Source organism: Apostichopus japonicus, chromosome 19, assembly GCF_037975245.1.
Source record: "Apostichopus japonicus isolate 1M-3 chromosome 19, ASM3797524v1, whole genome shotgun sequence".
Taxonomy (NCBI): Eukaryota; Metazoa; Echinodermata; class Holothuroidea; order Aspidochirotida; family Stichopodidae; genus Apostichopus; species Apostichopus japonicus.
This window is the reverse complement of record NC_092579.1, coordinates 15,997,909-16,010,504: the sequence shown is the minus strand read 5'-3', so window position 1 is coordinate 16,010,504 and position 12,596 is coordinate 15,997,909. Positions and strand designations below refer to the sequence as shown.

At 39.3% G+C, this 12,596-nt stretch overlaps 1 protein-coding gene across 1 annotated transcript in view; it reads right to left on the bottom strand.

Annotated features, from left to right (window-relative positions):
* Positions 1-11,763, bottom strand: part of LOC139960703 (uncharacterized) — a 51,777-nt gene extending 40,014 nt beyond the window's left edge. Inside the window, exons 1-11 of the mRNA XM_071959279.1 lie at positions 11,713-11,763; positions 9,683-9,713; positions 8,991-9,132; positions 7,544-7,872; positions 6,304-6,801; positions 5,517-5,640; positions 4,610-4,797; positions 3,614-3,749; positions 2,413-2,645; positions 1,984-2,147; positions 512-1,169 (exon numbers count right to left, since the gene is read on the bottom strand). Of these exons, the coding sequence (XP_071815380.1) occupies positions 512-1,169; positions 1,984-2,147; positions 2,413-2,645; positions 3,614-3,749; positions 4,610-4,797; positions 5,517-5,640; positions 6,304-6,801; positions 7,544-7,872; positions 8,991-9,132; positions 9,683-9,713; positions 11,713-11,748 (2,539 nt within the window). The 5' untranslated portion in view covers positions 11,749-11,763. The remainder of the gene's footprint in view (positions 1-511; positions 1,170-1,983; positions 2,148-2,412; positions 2,646-3,613; positions 3,750-4,609; positions 4,798-5,516; positions 5,641-6,303; positions 6,802-7,543; positions 7,873-8,990; positions 9,133-9,682; positions 9,714-11,712) is intronic.
* Positions 11,764-12,596: the final 833 nt, after the last annotated feature.

Below are 12,596 nucleotides of genomic sequence, written 5' to 3'. Positions count from 1 at the left end.
TTCCATTTGTATATCCACACAACAACTGCAAATGTGCAAATGACACTGTATGTACATCATTTACGCTTACACAAGTCGGTTTGGATTATACTGAATTGGGTGATGACCCGGAAGTGGACTCTAGCTGAGGTCAGGGAGGCAGTGCAGTGATTAAGTGAAGGGATACAATTTAGTTGTAAGGGGGGAGACATGTATACGAGAATAATGATAATAATGGTCGCACAGATGAGCAACTATTTCCTATCACACATGTATGTACACATGCAACTAATCGACTTCGGGTGGAAGTCGGCAATATCACACCAGTTTTCAGGCAAAATGTCAGCCTGAATCATTACTTCCTAACACCTGAAACTGGTTGAAAAGGCTTAATTTATCTATCCTTGGCAACATTTTATCCCAACTTTCCAATTAATATGTATCGTGTTCTAATGCAGTGTTGGTACACATATTATGTTTCCACACATTAATAGAGGGCAGTATATATTTAACGTTTACCATTTATGCTTACCCAAGTCCGTTGCCTCGAAGGAGACGTTCACGACGGCGACCATGACTTTCACACGGAAGGTGTCCGTCACGTTATCCTCGAACGAGTTGCTGACGTTAATCTGCACGTCTCTCCTTGCGGAGCCGAACGTGTAGTTATGATAAACGTGGAGTGGGGAAGGTCGCACCACATGAGCTCTGAAGGCGTGCTTAAAGTTGTGCAAGCTCGACCCGGACGAACTAAAGTAGTAACCAGAACTTAGACGGTTACCGTAACCGCTAGTAGTCGGTAAAATTTCCGATCCATCGACGGTGGTATCTGCGGTGACGTAGGCGATCTTTCCACTATTGGAATTATACCAACCGATCATATCTCCCGGTAGGACTTCAATTTGATCTGCAATGGCGAGACTCCAGAAATTCTGGCCTGTCTCCGTAACCGCAAAATCATACTCTTTCACGAAATCGTATTCATGAGGAAGTGAGGTAAACATCAGCTGACCTGATAAAGTATCGTCTGCATCGACTATACAATCCCGGCGGTTGAAGCTAAACTTGCCTACGTCATCACAACTCTTATCCCAAACGCTTTTATAATCCATACAATCTTCCCATAACTTAAGGCACGTCATGGATCGAAAACAGTATCTCCGGTTGACTGCACAGCGTGGACGATAAATCTGTATAGAGGATATTGACAAGAAGATACGAGTCATCCAGAGCGGTACAGAACTTTGGGTTTTTTGAAAGTCATTTAGAAAGTCTCAACGTAGAAATCATTTATAAGCTTACATTCGGAGTATTTTCCCATTTTCATATAGGGTGAGGAGGATGGAGGGGGGTCATACTGAGAAGGGGTGGGTTATATTCCTTACTTTCTTCCAACTCTTTTCTTTTCTTTTCCACCCTGTGAGTAATGATTTTGTTTCCTTCTCTTACTATTGTTCTTCATGGAGTACATGCTCATGCCAAGACCACTAATGTTTTGTTTTTAGAAATCTTCCTCTTCACTTAACATTACAATTGCTTTATTGTCTTTTGAACTATATGTTCTGTACTTCTGTATTGCTCTTGTGAAGAAATCATTGAATCAATGAATGATTTTTATTAATGTTTGGAATTTTATGGAAAAAGCTAGATATAATTATTTCATATAAGTTAATAGAGATATCATATTGTTGTATTTGATCTATTCATACGTGCTTACTTACTAACTAATAACCGATGTGAAAGGTCTGCGTTCTTCCATACCTGCAGGGTGGAGGGAGCGTTCTTTCATATCGGTTAAAGTAAACACGAATTCCACCAATACACCACCAGTAACGAAAGTAACATTAACCTGGGATAGTATATCGTGTACAGTTCTAAGAGTTATCATGTACATAACGTTGGGCTTCGTCTCACTTATGTAGTAGAGTGCAGTAGTAGAAAGGAGACAAGTAAGCAAGGCGAGGTGTAAGATAAAACAAAAAAAAGATGAAATTATGTGCTGACCTGGAAGGTGACTGTTCCTGTTTGTATGGCATTGAATTCCCAAGCGACCAACCTTCCGTTCTCGTGGATCAAATCGTTTGGTTTTAAGAAAACTCGATATGTTGGCTGGTTATTGAGATCTATGTTATGATCTACCATATCTCCATATTGTAATGTTTCAGCATCTAAGGAAATACAACGGTAAGATTATGTAAATGATGGAAGTATAAGGAAGAGCAACTTTGGTTAATGACTCGCATCTGAAATATACCCGAAAATATGGAGAAAAAAGCAGGACCAATACTTTATTTGGCACACTGACTCTATCATTTACAGGGGATCAACGCCTTACTTTAAAACTATTTACGTTAAAACGACGTATATATATCCACGGTAACCTGTATTGTGGAAGTTTCTAACTCTTGGTCTTCGAGTATGATAGAATCTTACCCTGTGTGTCAAAAGTGACAACTCGTCCATCGGTGAAGTCCACAATAGCTGTGACATTGGTTCCCTGATAGTAGTAGAACTTGCAGGCAAATATCACGTTGTACTCAACGGCTGGTGGACAGTCTATACTAACGTCAACCAGGTCGGTCTCTACGTCAACGATTATCCGTTGCGTTTCCTTGTTGAGTAGGTTATCCGTGGCGGTGCCTTCAATCGCGTAAGTACCGGGTTTGCTAGAACACCGATGAGAGATATAAGCAATGATACTTTTTTTTCCAAAGCAAACTCACTCAAGATAGAGAGCATGCGCACAATAAACCAAACAACTTGATCCATTCTCGAACCCTGTCAAATTACATCGAGACTATAGTGATGGTGTCACGTTAGGTGATCAGTATCACGTGACCCTTGGAAATGGAAATTTATGCTGGCCAGTAGCCAGGAATTCTGGGTTGGAGGGGCACGAGCAATTATGGAGGGGCACGAACAATTTATGGAGGGTTTACCAACAATGTAAGTAGGGGCAAGAACACTTTATGGAGGGGTATCATCAATTTATGGAGGGGCTCCAGCGATTTATGGAAGGGCACCAGCAATTTATCGAGGGAGCACCCACAATGTACGTAGGGGCACAAACATTTTATGGAAGGGGCATCAGCAATTTATGGAGGGGCACCAGCGATTATGGAGGGCACCAGCAATTTATTGAGGAGGCACCGACAATGTAAGGAGGGACGCGCTATACTCGTGTTCTGAACCTTAAGTGCTTGTACACATGATGGTGATGAGGGGCGAGCACAGTAATCAGTGTATGGGGGGGGGGGGGACACGGCTCCGACCCGATTACACGTGCCTGAATATATGAGAAGGAATAGTTAAATTATGACAGTAAATACGTCACTGGTCAGACTGAAATCGATCAAGGCAGCGATACATACCGTTGGTTGATCAACAAACTTCAATAATGCTTGATAAATTACTCATTCTTTTCATTGCAACATGTTTAAATACTCTACATATGGAAAAACATACACAAGACGAATCAGTAATATCAAAATATCTTGAAACATTCATCATCCACAATTTGAAATGAAAACTGTACTAGTCAAGCTAATGCGCTGAAAGTGCTATGGAATACTGATAACATCTAAACTTTACCAAAATTAACATATACAAAGATGTTTTAAAAGTAAACTTATACCCAAAGAAATGTGACGTCGATCCACTGCTGAGACCTGTCAGTGAAAACCCATCATCAAAGTCGAATGAATAAATCACGCCAACGCCTCTAGTGAAATTACTGAATATAGCAACTTCCGTATAGGTCATCTGCAGGTCTTTAATACAAATAGAGATGGAAAAAAAATTATATTACAAAGGTGACAAAAATCGTGGTTCTGTCAAAGAAACCAAAGTGAAGTTTTGAATAGTGCTAAGCAGTTCAGAACGTCGAGACGTGTTTCTTTGAAATCATTTTGAATGCAAAAAATCACTATAAGAAAATTGAAAACAAATGTTGTAACCTATTATAGGTTACCAGCAACAAAATAATTGTATGTGTTGAGGGTACAACAGTAGGCTGTCCATGGAATTATTTCCCTACCATACTTCCTTGTTCTGTAATTGTTAACCTATACAGTGAACCTGGAGCAAACTATGAACATGTGACCATGGAGCGTCTATACATACTTCACGATTTCTTAATTTTGAAGGAATGTTACGGTTGCTACGATAATAGTTTTAAGTGGAAGCGGCACGGTATGGGGGGGGGGGCATGTGCAGGGTGCAATGTGTATAGATAACTTATTACGTATATGCAAACCTCCTCTAAACACACTGTAGACGATAATGATATATGCATGGAGACAAAATAGAAGGGCAAACTAGCTTAACTCGATTGACCGGTCGTTGTTACAGAACGCTTGACTTCGGGACAAATTAAGGCTTTGTGGACCGAAAAATGCGTCACAGAGCGATGCTTTCACGCTCTGATGGTAAACATTTTATGGCAGTACCGATTGCACTTTTTAATGGGAGCGCAGTGCTAAATTTCAATCTTACCAAGCTAAGGTATACTGGAGTGCATATGTCGTATGGAGACAGGTGAATGATGTGCTACGTAACTACTAAGATACTGGGATTGCATCGGTATCGTGGAGACATGTAAGAGAAGTATCGAATATGATGATTTTATTACCTATTTGACTTATATAATATCCAGCCAGTGCTACTGGGGCATCGAATATTTGATTACGCAAAGAACCTCCGCACTTGAAGAATTGGTTGCCGCTGCAGTCATAGTCACAGAGTGTCGAGTTACCGTAGCCGAAGGATCCATATGAATTACCACACCAACAGAGGTTACCATCCTGCAGGGCTGCATATCTATATAACAAGACAAGAAGATAACCGTGTACCATCATTACGGAGCATCTGTCAACGTTGGATTTGGAATTACGCAACGGTCCACGTGTTGCATAAACCGCCGACGTTTTAACAAAAATAATACTATTTCGATTTTTTTTAAAATTTATCTGTAGACAAAGTATGACATTTAATAGTCGTTTTCATACAAATAAATGTATATTTTATAAGCTTAAGTTCAATGGGCACGGAAGTGACACGACAGTTACTTTTTAGAAACCAAATCTCACTTTCATTAAATATTCCAAGGAACGCAAAGTTGTTATAACAAATCAGGCCGGACGAGTCTGTACCTTTAAAAACTTTAAAACTAGGTCAAAACTACATCAAAGTTGTAAATGCATGTTGAGTTTTCTAAGGTAACCAACAAAACCTCTTTGCTTCCTGTTTTGCGGGTACAACAATAGTATATTCAGGAATTATCAACCTAATGATTTTCCATGTTATATCACTGTTATCCCTTATTTGCATAAACGATGCAAGGGAAGTGATATGTATTCCACCAAGTGCACTTAGATTTGCTAATTACTATTGCTTATTAGATTGGGAGAAGATATTCACTTTGATCTTAGCGGCAAATTTGTGATGTAGGCTAAGTCAATCGTAGGTCACCACCACAACCCCCTCACTCCCAACCTCCAACCACCACCCACCCATTGTGCCCATCCGTCACAACTTACTTGTAGACTAGGTATGAGCATAGTCCAATACAATAACTCGGTGACATTTCTGTTAGGCCGTAAGTCCCAGCGTGGATGGCCATCTCTCTATCGGTGAAATCCTCTTCATAACAACCCTTGTATTCTAAAACAAATATAAAACGAACACAAGTCGATATGGTTCTTTGGTGCGGGGTTGTAGGGGTGTAGGGGATTGGAGGGGGTGTAGGGGTGTAGGGGATTGGAGGGGGGTGAGGAGAGATACAGCATTTCCACGCATTGCTTTGTTCCTTGGATTAATCTACCCGGTGTTCCATCATTTGCCTCTTGTCCATTCGCATTTTGTATTCCTGTAGAATTTTGAAACATCTTTATATGAGGAAATGTAATTAAATTTTAGCTATGAGAGGAGGCATAATAGTGGGCTATGATAGTGGAATATTGCGTTTTGGGTTTGGATTTTGGTTTAAACGGTCATTTCTCAAAAACTAGAAGTGGTATAGAATACAACTGATAGTGGTGTTTGTTAACGGCCTATAACAGTAATTAAAAGTAATTATAAGTAATTATTTGCGCTTAAAGTCAACGAGCTACATGCAGGCGTGACGAGACGGGGTCACGGGAAGGGGAAGACTCCAGGGCCCGGGGTTAACTCTGGGGACAGGAAATATGTGGCTCAAAAATATGGGATAAAGAATACTGTATTCTCATTTTCATAATATACTTAAGGATTATGAACGGAAAAAGGGTTCTCTGAATTGATATTTTCTCCGAAACAAAAAATGGCGTACAAGGGCTATGCATTTACCGTATGTTGCAAGTACCGCCTGGAAGGAGTACGCCCTCTGCAAAGAACCAGTTACACTAAGTGTGTCCCCGACAGACGTTGTAGTGAAATCTGTATCAGCGTGATTGACGTACTTAACAGATATCATTTCAGTGCCACTGGAGTCGAATCGAACTTGACTTCCACCGCTGTATAGCCGCCAACCAATCATGTCGCCCGGTTGATAATCCAACCATTCTGATTGGTCCTCTATGTTATACGTCACGGCTTCGTTGATGTTGTGTCCTGACGGTATATCTGTCTCGCCTATGAGAGTAAACTGATTGTCCACTCCGGTCGGACGGTAGACTCCCGCGCGAAATCCTCCGTTAGAAACAGTCCAAAATGACCAGCCTTGGACGCGACCATAACAAGTAAAGGGAATATTGTTAAAAAGGAATAAATAGTTCCCTCTGTCATTTGATCCCCTGACCTTTATATCTGGTCCGAGAACATCAGACGGACACGTCATACTGAAATCTGACAAAAGAAAAGATGTTACTTCTTTCATTGGTATACATATTTATATTTGAATGTATAAGCACAGGCACATGAGGCACAGGTGTGAGATGGAAGGGTGGGGTACAGTCGTACTGAAACTGCCAGCCTGTAACAGCAACACCCTGCATGAAAATAATTGCTGTGAAAAGTAGAGGAACCATGTCTCTCTCATGCATACCCACTTCCCTCTTTTTTCGTCGGGCCCGTTATCCACAGTAATAGGTTGCTGACACATAAAGACGTCAGTCAGGATTCGTATATATGTAAATTAGACTGAGTGATAGGCAACTTTGGCTATAAAGTGTGCAGTGGTAGATCGAGATTCTGTTTTGATGTACGGTTTAAATGATCCATTAGGATCAGTGCAAGATTTAAAACTCTGGGGCCTAAGACCTCATTTGCTTGCACCCCCCATGCCCCACCCCATCCCTCCCCGGGCATCACCTTTTTTGCAACTTCTGCAGGGACAACCCGAAATAGAAAGTTGATAAGTGTCTTGCCTGGAAGCTTCACAAAGACTCCTTTGACTAATTAAAGGGTCCTTGGACATTTGCATCACCTGCCGATTTGGATAACCCCGGTACTGGTTATGACATCAATACGACATGCTTGAACCGAAACAGAGTATGTTAATGAAAACAGAGTATGTTCAAACGTTTTGATGATACAAACAAGTTTAAGAAAATAATGAATGATAGATAAAACAAATTAAGACACTTACCTTCGTCTTCAAAAACTACTTTCAGGGAGTACGCCCTGGTCAGAGTCGAAGCAACACTGTACACAGTTCCAGGCGATATATCTGTACTGAGACTGACTCCTGCATATCTCACGGTATGCGTGTCAGATGTTTGATCGTAATGGAGCGGGAAGCTTGAATATCGAAAACTGATTTTATCACCGGGTTGAAAAGCGATTCGCTCTTCTTCTGGTACGGTGTAAACGGTGTAACCCTGGGTTGTACCTGAAATATAGTTTTCTCCTACGAGTTTGTAGTAGTTTCCTGAAGTATGCCGCCACACGCCGGGTTTCCAATCTGCGTTAGTTGAGCTGAAAGTATGACAAGGAACACAAGCAAAGTATAAGGGAAGGGTTCTGGATAAAGTGTTCTTTAAGGAAGCAAATATAATCACGCATAAATCAGAGATTTTCTAACCAACATGTCAGCACCTGATTCCAATTCATTTTCAACTTGTCATCAATCATAAACTCTTCTTTTATTCAATTTTAATTATATCTTACCAGCTGAGAGCTGTTATAACATACAGACAGATATCATGTCGAAGAGGTTTCAAGCTAAATTTTTAGTGAATGTTGCCGAAAAATCTGTTTACAAGATTTTCTTTTTTTTGTCGTGAAAGGAAACGGAAAATACATCCTACTGAAAGTTTACAGTCAATAGAAAACAGATCTCAGCTAATGGATTCCTCTCAAGATTTAGCTGGATCCCAGCAAGCATGTTTGTTACAAATTAACGTAGCCACGCAAACTCAAATCCGCCATTTTTGTTTTATTTGGCAGAGATCTCTTTGTGAAGAACAACTCCCACAAGCAGTCCAGAAAAAATCTTGTTCGTTTAGGAGACACCCTAGTTTAAAAGTCGGGTCCGGGAGTTGTCACTTTGTAAATCTGTAGTGCCATAAAGTAGTGAACAACTTTTCTTTCACTTTGTTTTACCTTATATAATTTAGACGTAAAATGTTAACCGTTTCGACACTGAAACTAATGACATCCTTACGACATTTCGGTTACGTCACATTAAGTTAGGAGGTCATAGATTCAGCACTTTCAAAACATATCGCCATTGGCAGAAAATAAGCATTGTAATAAACAAAGAAAAAAATCATGAAACCCTCTTGAAACACAAGCAACTTGACTTTGTCATATTTAGACTTGAACAAGTCTTCAGTCTTGTGTTTGAGTAAACGTCAATTATGTGATAGCTGTTTATGGAAGTTGTTCATGAAAGTTATCTTTATCACATAGAATAATAATAACGGTTGGTTATGTGTCAAGTAAAATAATAATAATAATAATGCGACGAACGAAAAATGACCTTTTACATAATATTCAGCGGACTGGCTGTAAACACATGGAGTCCTATTACGGGGAAGATGTGGCACAAATTTATTACAACATATCACAAAATATAGCCGTATAAAACTTACCTGTAATAAATCCACTTCTTAATTTTACCGTAACAGGATAGTTCTACGTCATCAATAATAACGAGTCTGTTACTTGACTCCGACATCAGCCGTATCTTAATAGGCGAAAACTCGATTGAGCTGACGTCACAGTAATTTTCCTCTGTCATGAAAAAGAAAAATATGAAAATATTCAAAGCACGAGGGGTAGGGGATGGGTACCTCAAATGGGGTATATAATGAACAATCTAATCACTGTTTTGGGTTTCTTTGGAAAGGAGAATTCCTTTTGGCAACTGTTTATCTATTGCAAAAAGCCTGAGTAGATAGGTAAACATTAACATTAGTGGGTCTGACGGTTTCATCTCAAGCAGGATCTTCTAAAGTGTAGTCCCCCCCCCCTCCCCCCTCTTCCCTCAATTATAATCGGAATATCAGTTGCGAATCCATGGATGGATATATCTGGGAGACGGCAAAGTACTTTTTCTTTAGTGGTTGCGGTGGCATAGTGGTGGAGTGAAAAAGGTGAGTAGTGGGGGGTGGGCGGGGGGGGGGTTTATGATGGAGTGAGCTTTATATCATTAAGCAAAACGTCTCCTTTGTTTCTGGTGAAACATCACACCTCAAATAAGGAAATGACCCGCAACCGCAAGTTTAAATCAATTTGTGTCAATTATAAAAAGCAAAACAAATGGTACACAAAAATCACATACCTCCATTTACAAGTGGAAATATTGCGCCGACCTACGGAGAGTAAAGAAGAATCGTTTTTTTACAACTTAAATGTTCACTCTTTTGTAAAATAAAGAACCAAAAATAATATACGGTTGTGAAGTCAACTCAGAAATTATCATGAATTTGATTATGTTGTCTTACAGCTGGGGTGGGCAACTACGGCCCGCGGGCCACATGCGGTCACCAGTGATTTTTTTGCGGCCCGTGAGATGTCTCAAGAAATAGAAAAGAAATCAATCTATTTTACATCAAACGAGCTAGCTGCTTTGAATTTATCGGCACTATAATGATGCTGTCAGGTAGGCCAATTATACCCATTAATTATCAACTGTGCTGTATTGACATTATTTATTTTTGTGAATACAGATTAAGTACACACACCTATTGCTTGAAAGTCCTCGGAATCAAAGGTTTGAAATCAACGGCAGGTCGTTGGTTAGGTGCGGCCCAGTCAAGTTTTCACTCCTTATATCTGGCCCATTCATTCAAAAAGGTTGCCCACCCCTGTCTTACATGTATCAGGTAGAAATTGTGCAAGATGGACATTTTGACACAAGTTCATTATACACTAATATCTTTGGAGCACAAAATGATCTATATTTGATTTCAACTATTAACATCTCGTTTATTATTAATATTCAAAAAGCTATAACCAGTTACATCTCAGGTTTATATTTTCGGTATATATACAAGATATTGCTGCGAGAAATATGACAGAAAATTATGTGCCAATTGAAAAAAAAATTACTTCAGATAATAAAATTTATATTTTGTGCTATAATTAATAAGGAAACTTTGTCTTAATCTGAATTTGAATCAATGTTCGTTTGATTATGTTTATCCATTATATTCAAACTTTTTTGGCTTTGTGACCACAATTTGCACCTTGATCTTCTAGATGAAGCTCCAATGGCAGATGTTGTGGCCTTGCAAGAGGTATACGGGGAGCCTGAGGCGCCCCCTCTCCTTTGAGATATTTCGTTTATATAACCAAGGGTGTTTAATTATTGTGTTATATTTTGCAGCTTTTGGAGTAAATTACCGGTATTTTCATGAGCTTTTCCCCCACAAATATCGACAATCTTGTGACCCCAATTTCGGATGACGGACGTTTATTATTTATTACATTTATTAGGTGCACAGTGGTAATATCTTAGCATGCTTTGAGAATATTCACTCTGTCTTATTTTTCATCGATAATGTGTTCTTTATTAAACCGCTATTCCGACAGTACCGTGACTTTCGGTATCGGCCGATTATCGCCACCGGCAACGTCCCGCCCTATCACCCCTTTGTAGACATCATGGATCCTCCACATCAATATATCCTACATCAATATGATGTTCACTTTTTAGTTCACAAAATGGCGTCATACTGCTGTCATCAAAAGCAAAACGTTGCTATAAAGAATGTCCAATGTGTTAGGGCCTACTCAGTAATATGCAAGAAGATATACAAATAATCTCCGTTGTTTTCTATATATTTCTACAGGCCTGTTAAGTTCACTATGAACTATTTTTTTTAAAACAAAATGGGGCACTTCTAACTTATTGAAGGAGCACTTATTAAATATTGGGTTTTTTTACGAAATGGGGTGCCCGCCTAAACCCCACCCTCCTTCAACCGCCCATGTGATATTATATTGTCCCATGCAATTTAACATTCTTCATTGTCAGGGTACAATTTGGAATTCATTTCCCCTGACATATTTTAAGCAAATATTAGCAATCTAATTGGGCTCTATATATAGGTGGTCTATACTACTGACCTTTCAAAATAATCTTATTTTTTATTAATGCAGCCGAACAATGTAGGTTGTTATGATCTTATGATTATATGAATACCTAGAAATGAAACACCTCAAATGAGAGAACTGTAAATCATGCAAAATATATGCTATTATCTTATAAATAAAACGTGAAGATTAGTAGGGTAGCATGACCTAAAATAAGCGTCTAACGAAAATACGAAATTTTATCACGAAAATGTAATGAAGTGATTAACTTACCACGAATACAAAACAGAAATCCAATAATATTGTCATTTTTGAAGCAATGAAAAAGCTTTGCTTTAAAAATTAGGCGTATTGAAACCGTTTTAAAGCCATATATTTTCCACAATTATAGGTCATTCTCCCCGTAGAAAAATAAACCAAACAGGGAGAATATATTTACTGTTCCAAAATGGCCGGTGATTAATTCGTTCTGTTGTGTTGTGAGAAGATAAGCATAGTTAACTAAGGTACGAGAAAGTTTTCAAGTGGCTGTTCATTGGGGTTTTTCTCCCTCCGGAAATTCTAATCACCATTTCATCAAAATGCTAAAGGAAGGCTAAGCCCCGAAAGCGTCTTCTCTATGTTTGGAAAGGAAAGCGATTAAGAAGAGGTTGGTGGTTAATATCAAGATAAATAAGGCATGATTGGTAGTGTAATGATGTTAAATATCATTTTAATATTCATTTCTCAAAAAGGTTCTAGGGTGTATGGGGGGAGTGAGAGAACTAAAGGTAACAGTAACTTGTATTCCAGTTATATGCATAGCCAATCAATACATTGACCAATGGCTAAACTGAGAATCGATTCGACAACCTTTCACACTCCTGTTGTAACCGACGAAGGAGGGACAATCTTTTGTGATAAGGTAGTCTGATCGATAATTGGATACCGCTTTTAAATTATTCAGTCACACAGAGGGGTCTTTGACTTCTCTGGTTACGAAGGGGCAGGATGACCGGGGCATACCAGATGGTTACTGAACATTGGCCTGCTGCCTTGACGTCACAGGGTTTTGAGCGTTGTGTCTGACAGGATAAAGTTCTTTTGTAATGCTTAGACAAATACATTCTCCACTGGCTACAGTTGGAACGATTTTGCTATAGTTTGCTACTTGATAC